General features: G+C 38.8%; 1 protein-coding gene across 4 annotated transcripts in view; it reads left to right on the top strand.

The window, feature by feature from the left end:
- Positions 1-19061, top strand: part of col12a1b (collagen, type XII, alpha 1b) — a 152343-nt gene that overhangs the window by 39391 nt on the left and 93891 nt on the right. For all 4 annotated transcript variants that reach the window (XM_067572009.1, XM_067572007.1, XM_067572006.1 and 1 more), the window contains exons 15-23: positions 619-885; positions 2157-2349; positions 3327-3451; positions 5990-6139; positions 7514-7633; positions 8150-8314; positions 8923-9069; positions 10201-10340; positions 16348-16483. In XM_067572009.1, coding sequence (XP_067428110.1) covers positions 619-885; positions 2157-2349; positions 3327-3451; positions 5990-6139; positions 7514-7633; positions 8150-8314; positions 8923-9069; positions 10201-10340; positions 16348-16483 — 1443 coding nt within the window. The remainder of the gene's footprint in view (positions 1-618; positions 886-2156; positions 2350-3326; positions 3452-5989; positions 6140-7513; positions 7634-8149; positions 8315-8922; positions 9070-10200; positions 10341-16347; positions 16484-19061) is intronic.

Raw genomic sequence — 19061 nt, 5'->3', positions numbered from 1 at the left:
AGCCTGAACTGAGACATTTTTATTTAATTCCATTCAAGTCTAAATATGAGGAAAAGCATGAAAATGTTTCACATTTAAGTCTGTTAAGCCTGTTTCTGCTCTGACAAAATTACATTTGGCAGTATATGACTATAGTAATGTCAAATTTAAAGGAAAACTATGGTTCGTTTTTATTTTTGTCATTTCTATCAATTGTGATAACACTGTATAGACCAAAGCGCTTTACCTACCATTTTTACCGTAGTTATGCACACTACCTCCAAATAAATTGGTAGCTGATCAAGCAAAACTAATCATCACCTTGTTTACAACCTGTCTGATCACCTGACTGCTCGTGTTTGATGTCACATTGAACCTACTTATGGTAATGTCACCACATTCAGATATCTCAGCAACTGCTTTGGTGAAAACTGTTATCATGACTAATAGAGCCAATAGCCGCAAATGAAACCCAAGATTAAGTAAACCAGTTTTTCTTGAAGGATACTAAGCTTTGGCAAAGAATGTCATCTTAAATTCAAGGGTTCCTGTTGGTCAGTCCAGAGTTACTTAACAAATGTCTTAGGAGGACACTAAATGATCTGGATCCTGTTTTGAAAATGTATTCTTTGTTCTCAGCCTCCGCTGCTGGTAAAAAGCTGACCGTGTCAGACGAGACTGAGCAAACCATGAGAGTCACGTGGACGCCGGCGCCAGGCAAGGTTCTCAACTACCGTCTGAAGCATTTTCCCATAAATGGAGGCAAAGAAGTGCCCATCAAGGTCCCTGGATCAGCCACCTCAACCGTCATGAAGGGCCTACAGCATACGACCACTTACAACATCACTGTTCACCCCATCTACAAGCGCGGGGAAGGAAAAGCAAGGCAAGGAGTAGGAACGACACGTACGTTGGTCCATAATTCAACCCTATGAGAAACAGTACACTGCAGAAACATGTCCATCTTAACCAAGACGTTTAAATCTCAGTTCAGTCTTAAAACATTATTGTTGGTGGAATGGAATTTAAACAATCTGCTGCCGAGGTGATTTCAGCTTATTATGGATCCCATTAGAGTTAAAGGCACTTTTGGGATTGGCTAGTCAAATTGGATGTTAAAATTTAGTGTTTGATTTGGCTTTCAGGCGATGTTACTACATACAAACAAACTTGAACTCATAAACTTGATGAGCCTAACTTTTTTTCAATTGTTGGATCAATGGGATCAAGCTGCATTTCTTCTTAAATTAGCGAAGTAGTGTATAATTCTGTCTGTTCAGATCAGCCATTTTTTCACGTTGTTGATCCTTCATTCAGTATAACAGAATCTGATTAGTTAAAGATTCACTGGTTTAGGAAAAAGCCTCCATATTATCACATTTTTATGCACACCCTCCAATTTGTACTAAACTGTCAGTATAAAAGTGCCCTCCAATCTCCATGCTAGGTCAATATGTACAAATTCTTAAAGGTGTATTTCTTAAATTTTCAAATGAGCTAATGTTTGATTACACTGACACCCAATACATTTGAGCTAGGCTAGTATACTTCCAAACTGTTCATAAAGAGAAAAAAGAGACATCTATACTTTGGTTTAAGTAGAAAAAATCCCCATGATCCCCTTAAGGTCAGGATAAGGATATGTTCACTTCTATCTCAGTTGGCTTCCCAGATGTTCTCCTATTAAATGTCTGTTACGAAACAACTGGAGAAACCTGGCTTGTTTGAAGAAATTGTCACTTGTTTCTGGAGAAACTTTAAGGCAAGTCATGCAGTCTTGAACACAAATGGGATTCTATCACCCAAGTGGCAGATTTTTTCCCATTGCTCCACCATAAATAAGATTTTAGGCCTAACTCCAAGTTTAAATGACTTGTTAAGATGAATATTTCTCACACTACAGGTGCTGCAACGCTGCAGAGAAGCAGCGTCTTTTCACCAGAACACTAAAATCACAGTTAAACACATGCTCAATCACACGCTAGCATTACTAACACACAGCATGACACTGGGCTTTTTAATGAATGACACCGGGTTCAAGGAATTGTATTATGGACTAATGAGAAACTGGCTTGAATGTGGTGTGGCTTAAAAACTTCTGGCAAGAGTTGGAGTTGTGTTGAATTGTACTTTGCACAAGTTTGTCCTGAAGTTCTGGGCGGGTTCTTTTATTTCAGTGTCGCCCTACAAGGCTCCCCGTAACCTTCAGACCTCAGAGCCCACCAAGAACAGTTTCAGAGTCTCCTGGGATCCATCACCCGGAGAAGTTAGGGGCTACAAGGTGACGTTTCACCCATCTGGGGATGATGTTGACTTGGGGGAGATGGTTGTTGGCCCCTATGATAACACCGTTGTTCTAGAGGAACTCAGGTGAGCTTTCCTTATTATTAGATATTTAAATATTTTAAAGAATGTCATGCATTCATTAGAGAGTTGCCCAGAAATGTAGACTAGAAACATTAGGATGAAGAAGATGACTCAGGTGCACAGTATCACCTGAGCCAACAGAACTTGCCAAACATGCACTTGTGACTACCTTTACCACCCTAGCAACCACCTAGTAAAGCCCTAGCAACCACCCAGAACATGAGAGTAAGCACATCGCATCCACCTAAAAAACGCCCTAGCAACCCCAAAAACTCACCTAGCCGTGCTCTGCAACCGACCATCAAAAAATATATTCTTTTCAAGTCATTACTAACATAATTTGTTTTGCAACTTACTGAATTGTGTCCACATTATAACATCACATTTATTCTAAATATAATTATCTCATTATAATTTAACCAAATTGTATTAAGGGAATAGGAACCATTTTGACACAGCTACAAATCCATGATCTCTAAAGTATTAGGCTAATAAGCACCTAGTTTTACAAACTTTCCTTGTGCTGCTTAATATTACCTGCTGTGAGTCATTTTGTAATAACACTTTGGACGGCTTTTTTGAGTGAAATTCAAGTGAAAGTTGCAGTTGCAGAAGATCCAGTAAAAGTTTTCTTGTTACAAGTTAAGGGCTCTTATTTTTAAAGACGCAATTATCAGTGGGCACAAGCACATTCATACATTTTTGCAGCTGCTGGGTAACAAAAAGCACACAAATGAACAACAGAGTACCCACACACTGATAAATTGTTCCAAAATCTTCAGGTGAAGAAGACCAACAGTGGTCGAAACATTGCCGTGTCCATGTCGGAATTAATGCATTGGGAACAATTCAGCAGTGTGCGGTTAAGCTTTTCTTCTATCATGAACTATTTTTTTTTTCTTTTCATTTTGGCATCAAAGTCTTCTAATGGGGATTGTGAAAGATTGATGTAGGTTTATGTGATTTCCTTTTTCCCTCAGGGCAGGAACAAAGTACTCAGTGGCAGTGTTTGGGGTGTATGACGGAGGGCAGAGTACGCCTCTGGCAGGAGAGGAGAAGACGACTCTCTCTGACGCTCCTGATCCTCCTAATCTCAGTCTTTCTGGTAAAAGCTGATAACTCCACCACACTACACATTACATTCTATTAGCAGCTCTATAGAGGAGGCCTGCAGACCAGACGCTCTTGGATCCAAGTCATTTCAGAGCAGCAGATGAATGGTCTGACTCTGAAATGCTGCCCAGATTAGTACCAGAAAGTTGAATTATTTGTTGTCGAAGGGAGTTAATATCACTGTCTCTGTTGAAATTAGACACATATGAATATAATTAGTACAAATTATTTTGAGCTGCTTGGCTCAAGTTTCCTCACCTCCCTCATATCGTTTGGAGTTTGATCCGGAGCTAAATGACATGCCATTTAGCAGACATGTGCTGAAGTGTTGACACTAACGTTTATGAATTGCTCATTTGCATGTATCTCCAGACGGACTCACATATTTGCCAGCGTGTGAGCAGCCACCCCATGACTCGCTGACCTTTAATGGTGTTGCCACATACATTTTCTTCATTAGCTCCCAATGACTTACTGCTGAGCTCAATATCTGCTGCCCAAATGCTTTTTTTTTTTAGTCATGCAAAAGTAGATATTTCCCATTTTTATGTTGTCTGAAGTGGAAAAAAGGGGGCTCTGCTTGCAATTACAGAATTTTTTATGATCCAGAGTGTTAGCTGCCATTGGGACGCATGCGGCTAGGAAAATGTTATGCTTCTCATAAGACCCCGAGGAGGGGCTGACCCTGGGCAGAAATTCCTGCTGTAATGGGGAGCAGACATGGTGACCGACTGCCCACCGAGTGAGGAACAGGCCAGGATGTTCCACCGAGGTTCCACTCGGAGATCCTCACATATTAAACTGCAGCAGCAGCTCTCACATGGCAGACTGCTTAGTGGAGGCTTTAATCCAGACTTTCTGATAGGTCCATATGGTCTGGCAGAGCTACTTCGAGGCGTCCTTCATATGTTGCAAAAACCTTATTTTTTACAGGTTGTTAAATGCTTTATTCCTTTTTAAAACCTCTTTTTTAAACAAAGTGTGAAAAACCCGACAGAGAAGTGAGAAAACTTTACTTGTTTCCAGCAACATTCAGTTGAATCAACTGACATGTGAAATAAAGAGTGGGCCTGGAATAAAGTCACGTTTTAAACAATTTTGAACAAATTGACATTGAAATTGGAAATAGAATCATATTTGTTTATTCACTGTAACTATTTAAATTTATAATGGCATTTTTAGACCAAATACATGGTCGAACAGATACTGGATCAACATAAAACTTGTTCAAATGTACATTTATGTGATGTAAAGAGGTTTCAGTGAAAGCGGAATTAAACTATGACATTGGGCATCAAATGAGGCATAAATACAAACCACAAACCACACACCACACATCAGAAAAGTGATGATAGCCATGTCGACTAAATTATATAGATTCACAGTATCGATCCCATTTTGAAAACAAAAGGCTAATATAACTTTGACACAGTATTTTTTTCCGTCAGTTTTTCTGTCAACACATGAGATTATCTCAAACGATGGATTTTTGTGATTTTGGAGTGAAACTGTTATTTCTTTACGTGTTAAAGGCGACGTCAGCTCCTGGCCTGAGAGCAAAAACAACAAAAATCAGAATTGCTGCAGGATTCTGGAGAACACCAGTGATTTATATACCACAGTCAGACTATGCTGGATATTTATTTTCTGAGACTCAAACCCAGAGACACTGGATCCAGCAGTCGTCTGCAGCATATTAGATGCCTCTTAAAGCTGCCTCTGTTTATGACATCTGTTTTTATTAATGAATGTCGGAGGGACACATGAGCATGTTGTTTACCGGTGGTGGTATAACTCAAACAGACTGTGGCCAAGCATCCGACTCAGTTCCTCTTAGCATCAAGCATCTGTTTCTGCGGCCTGCTGAAAAAGAACAAAAAAATTAAATCAATTGTCTCCTAACCTATTTTCAATTGCACACACAGGGGCCGGGTTTTTAATCGCTCGGCGTCTGCCGGGCATGTCATCCTAGAAAAGAGGAAGAAAGCAGCCATTTTTCACCCAAACAGGTGCCTGGAGCAAGAATGTGCAGTAACTTTGGGGAGCAGGAGGCCTCGTATATCACAGTATCAGAGAGGCTAACTCCTGCTGCTGGAGAGGACAGCCAGAGAGAAAAGACCACAGGGCTGATTCGCCGCTGGATGTGAAAAACCAAAACGACGGCTGGAAGAAGGAAAAAAAAAAAAAAAAAGGCCCTGAAGAGAGAGCAGTTAATCCTTCCGCGTAGAAATGACAGCTGTTACACAATGTGTTATGAGTGTGAATTATTTGTGTTACATAATGCCGTGTAATACATTCTGCTGTATAAACATCTTCCACTTGTGATTATGAGAGTTTTGTGATGTACTCCTTCTCTTCCCTGTTGATCCCAAAATCCTCTGTTGCATATTTTTCCTCTCACTTTTTCTTGTCGCACACATTCATCTTAAACAGCTCATAAAAGAGTGAACGGACACTCGTGGTGGGTGTCCGTAATGTATCAGGCGTCTCGCTTATTTGCCCCCTTCCCCCACTCTCTCTCTCTCTACAGACAATCAGTGTAAGACCAATGCGATGGCCGACATCGTGCTGCTGGTCGATGGCTCCTGGAGCATCGGTCGCATCAACTTCAAAACCATCCGCAACTTCATCGCTCGCATGGTCAGCGTCTTTGACATCGGCCCTGACAAAGTCCAGATTGGTAATGTTGTCACTACTATCACTAATTACATTACTGCTCCTACTACAACTGCTCTCACCCATCCCCCATCTGGTACTGCTGTAATTACTACCTGTAGCTACAATCGCCATTCAGCTCAATTAATAACACTAAAGGATCATTTTCAAATACTAATACTACTGCCAAAACTGCTCCTACTTTAAAATATTACCACTATTACCCACTGATGCAATAAAACTACTATTAAGAGTGGTAGAAAAAGTACTCCAACCCATATGTAATATACTGTAATGTAAAAATGCTCTGTTACAACAAGTTAATGTCTAGCATTTAGAATTTTAACCAAGAAAAATTTAAGTTTAAGTGACTTTCATATACTGTTTTTTTTTAAACTTTAGCAGTTCATCGTATTTTATGAGCTTGTGATATGTAGTCTCGACCTGCAAAGTCACTGCTACTCACAGCCATCAAATACATGTACAGTGGTGGAGTTAACAGTATAATATTTACCTCTGAAATGTAGAAGAGTAAAAGTGTAAAGTCTCATATTAACCAGTACCTCTAAACTGTACTCACGTTCCACCTCTACTACTGATACTAATACTTTCAGCACATGGACTAGTGCAACTACCGTCACTACAAATTTAACTTTTACTTCTACTTACTACTGAAACTATTCTTAGTCATTCTGTTACTGCCAGTGTGTTTACAGCTTCTCTTGCTACTGTTTCCATTACTACTACTATTACTACTATAACTACTTTAAATACTACAGATGCTGCCATGAATACCATCGCTACTAGAACGATTATTTTCATTCATCGATTAATCTGCTGATTATTTTCTCGATTAATCGATTTGTCTATAAAACATCTGAAATCAATGAAAAATTATGAAAATATGATCACAATATCATCCAGTGTTTTGTTTTGAACAAAACAGTCCAAAACCCCAAGATATTTAGGTTATAAAAATGTAAAACCAAGGAAAGCAGCAAATTCTCAATTCTAAGAAACCTGGAACCATCAAATTTTTGGCATTTTCGATTGAAAAAGGATTTAAATGATACCAAAAGTCGCCAATTAATTTTCTCTTGATCAACAAATCGATCAATCATTTCTGCTCTAATCGTACTACTGCCACTGCTGTTCTCATAATACAACTTGTACAACCGCTAGTTTTGTTACTGTTTCTTCTGCTAGCTGGTGATTGTGTTAGATGAATGAAGCTCACTGAATGGTTGTAATACTGCTTTGTTGCATATTTGCCTTACTGTGATACTACATAACATCTGATTTTCACTAAGTAAGTAAACCTGTTGAATTGGTATCAATTGATACTGACAGACAGGATTGGTGTTTTGGTGTTTTACTCATCTCTGTGTCTTCTCTGCAGGTCTGGCTCAGTACAGTGGAGATCCAAAGACCGAGTGGCACCTGAACGCCCACCCGAACAGGGCGTCCCTACTCGAAGCTGTAGCCAACCTGCCATACAAAGGAGGAAACACGATGACAGGTGACTTAACAATCCACACCGGGTTCAAAATTTTGGATCCAAATGTATTTCGTTTCCTTATTTGGGTCCATTAGCCAAAGAAAAAAACCCAAAGCTGTAATTAAAAAGTGTGATAAGATGGTAGAATTTCTTTTGAAAAATTAAAGGACTATGCCACCAAATCTCTCAAAATATCCACTGAAAATAAAAGCACTTTTCAACTGTCCATCTGTATTCCCAGTATGTTTAAAACATCACATTTTCTCCAAAATCTGGTTCAATACAACTTGTATTTTTGTCAGCATAGATAGCTGCTTACCTTTGTACCTGTACAACTGTTATTGTACTGAGAAAATGAATGTACTTAGTGTGATTTGAAGATTATGTTGCTTGTTAGCCCAGATTGGTTGGATTTGTCACAAATGCAGCTAGAAAGGAAAAAGCCGAGATTTCTTGTTATTGACAACTATCAGGAATCTACAAGTATTTTTCATGTTTACAGCCTTTCATAATTACTTTGTTATTTCTGTAATACAGGAATGGCTCTGAGCTACATCCACGAGAACAATTTCAAAACCAACGTGGGAATGCGTGACGACTCCCGCAGAATTGGTGTCCTGATCACTGACGGAAAGTCCCAGGATGAAATTATCTTCAACTCGCAGAAGCTGAGAGACAGCGGCATCGAGCTCTACGCTATCGGTGAGTGAACGTTTCACTTTGAAGAGCAGGAAACTAACTGAGAAAAGTTTGTAAAGCAAGGATGAACTCTAACATGAAGGCGGCATGCTGTAAATTAGGTGACAATAACATGACTTTAAAATGCTTTTTCTATTTAACTGATTTTAGTGAACATGATTCAACCCCTCTAGCAACATATTCCCAAAAATGTTCAAGGTTTTACGTTAATTTCCTACAGTACCTTCAGACAGTTGTTAATTTCAGTTAATGCATGAAAATCAAATCAGGCAAGCTTCAAATCCCTAGAAGTTAAGTTTGTGAATTGAAATGTAAGTGAATTGAAATGAATGGAAACAAATGGCTGCTTAGAAATTGGAAGTTAGACTAAAATTGGATGGTAAACTTCGGAAAATGGTCATAAGTGGTATGTGGGTTAGAATAATTGTATGTAAAGTACACACAATTTGTGGTACATGGGATTATGTGAGTTTAGGCAGCGTAAACAGTACTTCACCAGGCAAATTTGATCTTTGAAATATGTGTCCTCACTAAAAGTACATATAAACATGTTAGTCTTATTTTGGATTTCATTTTTGAGGCACAGTTCTGATGGTACATTTTTCTCTCAGGTGTGAAGAACGCCGATGAGAACGAGCTGAGGTCCATTGCCACTGACCCTGACGAAATTCACATGTACAACGTCCAAGACTTCCAGTTCCTGCTGGACATCGTTGACGACCTCTCCAACAACCTGTGTAACAGCGTCAAGGGCCCAGGTAGGAAATCAACTTCAAGATCCAGACACAGGGTGGCCAAACTGTATTCTTACAGTGAGACATCAATATGTCTTATAGCTGGGAAATACTAGTAGATAAGATGTGTAGATTAGTAGATAAGATATACATGCAAAGAGCTGGGAATGTATTTCCATTTTGGTAAGAAATATACCTTCCCATGCTACCTCAGATTTGGCAGCTTGTTCCAGCCTTCTCAAAAAAGATTAAATATTATTTTCAACGCTTTAAAGGATGAATCCTTTCAGATTTTACTATGTAATGCTGGGTTTTTAACACACTAAGTGCCTTGACTGCAGCCTGGTCGTTGCTGCTTGCAGCTGTGATTACAACCTATTCTTTGAATACCGCTGAGTCAGAATTACACCTTTTAGTAATTACTGGTAGTGGAGGTCAGATGGAAACTTTGTAGCTTCAGAAAGTACAAAACCAGTTTTTAAGACTGACAACCATACATTTTTTCAATTTTACTACAGGATTTCGGTGGTTTTACAGGTGCTCAAGGGCGTGAAAAGGTTCTCTGCTTATGAAGGATGACATAAACCTTCAGTTCACGTAAAGTCATGAATATCAGCAAAATTACACTTCCTTTTGACAGCTGCTTTTACCCTGTTTGAGTAATGAGACTAATGATTGATGACAAGTAGAGAGTAGAGGAACAAAGTTTATTCACAAATCAATTCTACTATAAGAAAAAGAAAAACAGAAGATCAGCTTGGCCTGGCTGTTGATGACAAACACTGAAAAGATAAAAACAAAAAAATAAAATAAAAAAGAAGGAAACAGATTGATAAATTTGGTACTATTCTGCCTGACAATCTCGATTATTTCGAACCATCAAATATTGCAACAGAGATCCAAGCATCTGATGGAAACTTTCACACTGAAAGTATTTTTGTCTGTAAATCAGTTTCAGGAGGAAATACAAAAATGATTTACAGCACAGCTGGGGAAAAACATTTTTTAAAGAAAGCTCGAGCTGAAATATACAGCTCACAGCTTCACTGTCAGAGGAGCGAAACATGACGAGGGCAGATTTGTGGTGGCAGGGTTCACGGTGTGAAATACTTGACATGTCGGATCACATTCTAGCTCTTGTTTGCTCCATTTCAGGAGTTCAACTGAAGGCTCCAGCCAACCTGATGACCTCGGACGTGACCCACCATTCCTTCCGTGCCACCTGGACGTTACCCGATAGTCCGGTGGACAAGTTCCGCGTCGTTTACATGAAAGAAGCTGATCCCACAAAGGAGGTAAGATAAAGTTTCTCCCCCTCTTATTACCCTCCATCGGTCTCTATAGTGGTAGTGCCACTGGTGCAAAACCAACAGCTGACACCAGAGCTAAACTGTCAACTCATTGACTTCAGATTAGACCCGTAAGAATGACATTATGTTGGTACAACTCAACAAGGGTGCAGCTTGTGTTGGGGATCAACCAATCAACTGAAAACAGTCAGTGACAGTATTAAGGTAAGCTTGAATTTTTACACAGAACAACTTCAAATCAGCCTCAGTTCCTCAATAACCAAATTTAAAAAAGAACAAATCAGAGGACACATGAACTTCAAACCAAAGACTGTATATAAAGATGAAACCACTGAGGTGTGATGTCACCTGTTGATTTCATTGGTGCTAGTTCGAAGCCCAGAGTTGCAGCTCATGGTCGGCGTCTTCTCCGTTTGGAACCAGGACCAAATAAGGAGTGCGGAGTGTTGCCTTTCACGCTGTGGAAACATGCCCCGCTACCTTGGACCACAGCTACCGCTAGCTTACTAGGAACACCGAGCACTGCACACTTGGGCTAATGTTAGCTACTTTAGCTAAATTGTGCTAACAGAGCAGGTATTATAATCAAGTAATGTTAAACTTAGTGAAATATTGCGAGTCCTGGAGTCAGGGGGTGGGCAGGCATGCCAACACTTATTAGAGGGATTGTATTTAGAGATTGAGACCATAATGACTCGTTGGAAAACATGACTGACTTAGTATTTCTAGAGAGAGGTTGAGGCCTTTTGAATGGGAGTCAGTTGGAGCATCTAGCAGCCGTCGTGGCACTTTAAGGTACTTTTAGACTCAACTGTCATTTCTTGTGCTACTCAAGTGAATGCCTTGGATTTTTTCCACTTGTTTGCAGTCATCATGGCCCTTGACTCAAATGAACAGCTTTGTCCACCAAGTATGATTTTAAAAAAACGTTTACTTTTTGTGTACTAAGCACAGACACGCGCCAGTTTCTTCCTTCTTTGAAGATGGCTCAGATTTTATCAGGGGACCAAATTTCCATCATTATGTTGACACAAACACTTGTGACCTAATCCCCATCCTTCTGTGACAACTGAGTGAACTCCATCTGCAGATGGAGGCCACGCAATGTGGCTAAAAGTTCCAAAAACATTTCCACCAATTTATTGTCACACTGTTATTTCCAAGGTCAATAATGGATGTTAAAGCTACAAAAACAACCATATAGAACAAACTAGTGTAAAGATGCTAAAATGTCTCATATTTTAAGTAATAAGTAATTGGTAATTCAACAAATGCTTTGTTAGTTGGAGCTGTTCAGTGTGCTTCCTGGTTCATAAACTTTATGTTTACCATCTGTTAGTGCTGGATAAGATCCTGAATATCAAATAGCATCTTGTTTGCTTATTAATTCTCTTTGGCTCCTATTAGACCTGGCTTAGCCTGTAACAGATAGCAGTTTTATTTGTTTATATCTGTGACCCGTACCATTCAGGTGAGATTAATGTTTTCCGGGAATTTGAATAATGACAGGTTGTCAGTCACACAAAAACAGACTAATTGATAGTTAAATCCCCTCCTGTTGTTTAATTTTCTGCTATTTGTCATCCTATGTGGCAAACCTCACAAGGCAGGTGAAAAAAAACTCTTGAAAGTGTTTCCACATACCCAGGTCTGGCTTTTATTCAAAGCTGTGTTTACTTGGCCCTCACGATTTGAAATCTGGATCCCAGTTGTTTGGTGAACCTGCATTTAGTTTACACTTAACCTCTTGTCAGTCCCGTCTTTAAAAACAGAGCACTGGGTCTTTTCCATCCTTTGTGCTTTTATTGGCCGTTGTCAGATGGAGCCTGTGTGATTATAATCGGGCTCGTCTGAAATCAAGCAGAGTTTCCACTGGATCCACTTAGTTTAATGTTATAGACCTCACACTGGGTCGAGACACCTCATTTTACAGTCTCTCTCTTCTTCCATGTGTCTACATCAGGCTGTAAAGCATGTATGAACAAAAGTATATGAGATATATGATATTTACATGCTGGATATTTATAGTTAGGGTCTAATTTACAGTGATATCTACCAGTACAAGGTGCAACTGATAGCAAGGAAGATCAGGGCTCAAGCTACGGCACATTGACATGAGATTAAACATACTGTATTACTGTATACTTGGAATATTTACCCCACCCGAGCAGCTTTGTGACGATGTACTTCATGGTCATGGCTGTCTTAGTGTAGTGTGTTAGCATGCTATGGTTTGTTAATTAGCACTTAGGCACTAGGCAAGGATAAGGCTGATGATTTTCTGCATTGTTCTTATTGTCGTTAAATCTCTCATGCGGAGCCAAACCAACGATGAACTGATCTACTAACAAGTATTGTGTGTGTATCCAAAGTTTGATATATCTTATTCTTTTGTGCTGTAGACCTCTGTTGTCCAAAAACTATTAAAAACACATCTGTGAGCCATACTGCTGCACTCGGTGACACGGTCCTTCATTATGAAGATTGGTCACGTTAGTTTATTTAGAAATGGCTCCAAAGACTAATAACAGCGATCACGTTTTCAGTTTCCAGACTGTGTCTGGTGTAAAGCAGACACAGCTGTGCTGATAGTTTCCTTGACTAATTGATTAATTGTTTGGTGAATTAAACATCAGAATTATCGCCCTCCTTGTTTGGATTAGCAATTGAACCTTTGGCTCAAAAATTTAGACAGACAGAAAAAAAAAGTGGTAATACAATTGGTAAGAAGCAATACAAACTTAGTTTATTTGCTGATGATTTATTACTCTATTTAAGTAATGTAAACACTTTGATTCCATATGTCATTAAAATTATGACCGAATTTTCAAAGCTATCAGGTTATAAAATGAATGAAGGAAAAACAGAATTAATGGTAATAAATAATATACTATAGTAGAGACAAAATTCAAAGGTTTGAAACCAGCTCCTCAGACAGATGTTTAAAATGTGGCACACAAAGTGATTCCCTCATACATGCGTATTGTATTGTATTGAGATAAAATTATAAAGACTTGGGAGAACATTGAAAGATGAATTTCAAAAACTTATAATTGTAAAGTTGCATTCTCATAAATGATTTGTCTCTTTCAAAATGTTGGGAAAATGAGATACCCAACTGCGTGGCAAATTCTTCTTTCATCATTAAGCTAACATTGCAAAACTGGAAAAACAAAGAAGCACCTACACTTCAAAAATGGAAAACATTAATGAAATATTACTTGAAAAATGTCTCAGTTGTTGGATAACAACGGAGGTCTGCAGCACAGAGGAACAAGATATATCAGGCTTTGGATACACACACACAATACTTGTTAGCAGATCAGTTTCTGCACATGAAATTTGCTGACAATAAGAAAAATACAGAAAATCACCAGCAATATCCTTGCCTAGCTGAAGCGCTAATTAGCAAACCACAGTCAGCATTTTAACTCTGTCATTGTTAGCATGTTAGCATTCTGCCATTAGCATTTAGCTCAAACCACTGCTGTGCCGAAGTACAGCCTTACAGAGCCGCTAGCATGGCTGTAGACTCTTTTCAAAAAACTAAAAAATTCCCATGAATGCCAGTGAAAAACATTTAAAGAAATCAAGCAGACGTCAAAATGCATGTTTTGTTCGAGCAACAGTCCCAAACCCCAAAATATTTAAAAGACATTTTTGCTTGAAAACAATTAATGGATTATCAAAATAGTTGCCAATTTATTTTCTGTTGATTGATTAATCGATATATCGACTAATCATTGCAACTCTGAGTGAGTGTGCTCAAAACTGCCTGTTAGGCTGTTGGACTTGGAGTTATCCACAAACCATTTTAGTGCCCACCCACGCAGATATTGCACCAATGAAATTACAGAAAGTAGAAAAAAATGTATCCCAAAGTCGGTGTGTTGTCATAGGGTAACTAATTTGTGGTTTAATGAGCAAGTTCTCCAAGTAACTGCCTCTTGGAACCGTCCCCAAAAATGACCAAAAATGATGAAAAGAGTACTACAAACTTTATTTTATGAAAACAAGTATAAAAAAAAAACTTTAACCTGTTTCCAATATGAATCAACTGGTTTCACGATTTTTCCCAGAAGTGAGTGTCTATCGCTCCACAAGAGTCAAGAAAAACAAAACTTGATTTTATAAAACACTTTATACAACTTGATTTGCATTGGAAACAGTTTGAACTTAATGAATTAAAGACATAAATAACTTGCAGAGCACAAAAGTGCTTGTGAAGCTGCAGCCTCTCTCTGTTTGTCATTTGTCCTCTGGGTTTGATTTTCCAACAGAATAGTTCAGGAATGTGACACCATTTAGCAGCCAACTTGGACGTCCCACATGAGGAATTTCCCATCAGCACATGAACGCAGCACGGTCATTTCAGCTAACAGACTATAATCATTTAATGGTTGAAATACCTGGAGTACCACCAAACACTGATTGACAGATCCTGATGAACTCATTGCCAAGAGACATCATTCCACCAATTTCCATCCAGATCTTTGACTTTTTTACATGTAGATATCAAACTTACATGGTCATTAGTTGACAAACTGCTTGCTTTTGTGTGTTCATCTTTTAATGTGACATGAGTGATGTATTGTACAATTAGTTGAGTGAAATTGAAGCCTGGAAAGGACAATCAGCCAGCAGCCAAAGAGAAAAAAAGTTGACTTGAGAGAAATGTTGGTCCGCTCTGGCCTTTATAAATCATTAAATCATTTTGGCTATGAAAGTTTTTGGTGATTTTTTTTTAAATTCACCAGTCACTGTGGCAGACAATAAAGAAAAGAAGAGTTCCTGTCCAGTGCTCTTCTAACATCCCCTGTGTCCTTTAAGATGGGCTTCAGTCAGTTTGAAAACTTTGCCAGCTCAAGTCAAATGTCGTTACCAGTTTTCTGAAACAATAAAAGTTCAATCCTCCAAGGCTCAGCTTTAAAATTTTGATGAGAGCATGTGTTTGTACTTGCCTGATTAGTGAGAACATTTTATTCTCGACCTGCTGTACCTTGATCTTTTTCCTTTTTGATGGTAGGGAAAGTTTGGTGAGGTGATAAGCACAGAAGTCCTTTCAGACCGCAATCATTCCTCTCTGTGATTTCACAATATTTGAATAGATATTTCCTCTAAAATGAGATTTTCTCCTTTTTTGAAAAGAACAAAAACTTGGCAGATCTTCTCCAGCTTCTTCCCAAAACTTGACAATTGTTTCAACGGCAAAAGGTCTTTTCGCTCCCTGGTTGACAACACTTGACACTCATACAATATACTATACATCTGTACATGGAATATATAGTTGTTCAGATCATAAACATACATTTTGGTGTTTTGGAGTGATTACCTCAAATACATTTTTAAGTTTTTTAAGTTAGAGGAGTAAGATAAGATAAGATATACAATACTATATCCAGTGTAAAGTAAAGTTTACCTGTTGGAGGTGTGCTGGTCATCTCTCCAGGCATACTTAGATACTTAATGTCTTTACAGTTATACAAAAATACAAAACAAAACGGAAAGAAAACAACACACACAATAAGACAAGTGAAACCAATGATTATAGCCACATCTTTGACTTTTCAGATGATTTGTTCTTGAGATTAATCACACGTGAGGCGTCTTCATTGTTCAAAAAACAGTACCAAGGTTTCAATACGATACCTTAATAATATTTTTTATTATATGAATATTTTTTATTATATGATTATAATATGAACTTCTATATGTATTTTTACAAGTTCTAAAATGTTAAATGTATCTAAACACAAGCAAACGTACTTTATCATAGAGACTTCTGTTACCACCTCACTTTGGTGGGTTTTTTTTAGATTTATGTCGGATTTCATGAAGGTTTGAGGCCCAAAATGTCATTTATAGTTTGCAAGATTCTTTGGTTCTTTCACAATCAAGAAATTCTGATCCTATGTACTTGATAGGAAGACTTTCTGGTGCTCAAGAACTTTGTTGATAATTTGCAGCCGGACTAATGACTCTTCCTTTGTAGTTTGAGGTGATCGTCGACGGGAAGCAGAACACCGTAGTGCTGGAGAAGCTGACCCACTTGACCAAGTACCTCGTCAATGTCTACTCCATACACAGCGAGCTGAGCAGCGAGCCTCTGCAGGGCTCTGAGACCACCTGTAAGTGTCTTTGCCTTTTCACCTTCCACTTGCTGTCCCCTTAGTCCAGCTTGATGCCCACTGCTGCTACTATTATTATTAGCCATATTTCTATTATTGTTGTTATTGTTGCTGTGCTTCCCTGTGTCTCTCTATCCCCTCTCTCCCTCCCTCTTTCTCTATAAACCCAACCAGTCAAGGCAGATGTCCTCCCACCCAGAGCCCAGTTCTGCTCAAGGTTTCTTCCCGTTAAAGGGGAGTTTTTCCTTGCTGCTGTTGCCAAGTGCTTCCTCATGGGGGAATGTTGGGTCTCTATAAATTAAAGAGTACAGTCTAGACCTGCTCTATGTGAAAAGTGTCCTGAGATAACTTCTGTCGTGATTTGGTGCTATATAAATGAAATTGACTTGACTTCCTCTATTTGCCCTCACGAAGCAAACTTCTCTCACTGCCTCTGCCTTTTGAGAGAAATGCTCAGTTTCCACGTTCAATGGCTTTTTTCGCGAGACACTGGTTGCCCTTTGGGGCGACAGGCGTGATTAAAGAGGAAACTTAGAAGGCAGATAGCATCATCGCTCTGCAGTAGTTTACTGTTATGGGAAAGCGTTCTGCTTCTTCCATATGGTTTGTGTGATAAACAACTTGATTTCTCTGCTCATTATCCTGTTTCACACACATTGATGGAACTCGTTTACTTGCTTTTTTTTCCCCCTGCAAATCTGCTCCAACATCTCTGTTTAAACAACGTATACTTAGCATCTGATCTGAGGCGGAAAACTGCTTAACACAAACAGTGCCCCATGATGCAATGCAAGGAGCTGATGTTAGTCTTTGCTGGGCGAGGTGGGAATCGCGTTGAGCTATAAAGACAACAGTTAAAAGTTTATTTATCGTGGCTGCAGTCTTTACACATATCTTAGATAAACTGATATAATTTAACGATGTGTTAAGTGCATGGCTCTAAGTGCTTTTATTTGCTCATTTGTCCATTAATGTTTGCTTTATTTGTTCTTAAATGTGCGACTGATTTTTACGATGAGCTTGAGGTTGAGATCTGGTAGTATTAAGACTTCCTTTCACTGAAACTAAGGGTTCGAGTCTAAACCAAGAAAACTGCCGCAGACCGAGTACACTAGCACAGCATATGAATCATATCATTGTCATACTCATCAAACCATTCAGTTGTGGAGGCATCTACATTTGTTAACGTTCTCTGTTTGTCATTAGTGAAATATGTTGGTTGCTTGTGATGTAAGCAAACACTGATGCAAGCAACAAATAAAGCGACAATAAATAACCAACAGGCACAAAGCCATCCTACTCATTAAGCAACATAAGCCTTGCCTGGTTCTGATTTTGTTCAAATAGATCTGCTGTTGTGGCCCATTGAGGGCTGCTTTCGCCAGTTCATCCAATCAGAGCTTTGTAGGCAGAATTTAGAAAGGGTACATCATCTTCCTACATAGCTGGCTACCAAAGCATAAATGAGATCAACACAGCTGCACAGGTTGTTTGAAGTCCACATACAAAAATAACAACTCTTAAATCGACATTTTTCTTTGGCTGCTGTGAAAAACATTAAGGTAACTGCTCCTAGTGATCCCGGCCACTGTGTCTGTCTCAACTGAAAATTATGTTTGCGGGATGGATATGCTATCACTACCGATTGGTCCTCCCAACAGGAAATGGCTCAAGATGAATATGATGTCAGGCTGACTTGACAGTGTGTTTATGCTTTTGGCACACAGGATCTTACACAACCTGATAAATTAAAAGATATACGACTCTCAACTAAGCTTTTATAAACAAGTTCTAAAATATCCTGTCATCGCAAGAGTAAGAGTAAGATATATGGATGTTGAATTTCTTTCTTAAATATATATAACATTTGCTGTAACCTTCATTGAAAGAAGTTTCCTAAATGTGTACTCCTCCGCTCTTATCATCTTATTACTGTCACATCATATTCCCTGCATAATCTTTTTAACATACTCAAATTTTCATCCTTTAAAATGCCACTTTTTTTATTAGAAAAATGTCTTAGGAAAGGTAACAACTTTAAAGGGGACCTATTATGTTTTCCTTTATTTTCAGTCATATATATATATAATGTCACAAGCTCTGGCTTCGGACTGCTCTGAACACTTGGTCTCCAATGGTTTTTTCTACTTTCAGCCTGAGCCTCGTGATGGATGTCTTTATATGGTCATCTGCTCCACACACAGCATACGCAATTTCACTGCTCTGCTCTGCTAACATTATGGCATTTTTCTATTGTGGATAGTCATGCCAATTAGTCCATTATGCAGCAAGGCAAAGTAAAATAAGTACCTTACCTGTTGGAGGTGTGATGGTCATCTACAGCTCTTCATCAAACATCATCCTCACTGTGGCTGTTTGCTTGTCTGCTTGTACTATTCCTCCCTGCATTATTTCTGATTGAGCCACTGAATAAATAGCTCCAAATATCTCCATATCTTGTTATGTCGACGGTTTTTAGTGCCGCTAACAAAGCTCTGCTAATTTGGTGAGGAACACGTTTTGCTTCTTGTAAATCGTTCACAATAAAAGTCTCCTGCTATTTTTAGTCGTTCAAAAG

Source organism: Thunnus thynnus, chromosome 18, assembly GCF_963924715.1.
Source record: "Thunnus thynnus chromosome 18, fThuThy2.1, whole genome shotgun sequence".
In the NCBI taxonomy this organism is placed as follows: Eukaryota; Metazoa; Chordata; class Actinopteri; order Scombriformes; family Scombridae; genus Thunnus; species Thunnus thynnus.
This window is presented reverse-complemented; position numbering and strand designations above follow the sequence as displayed.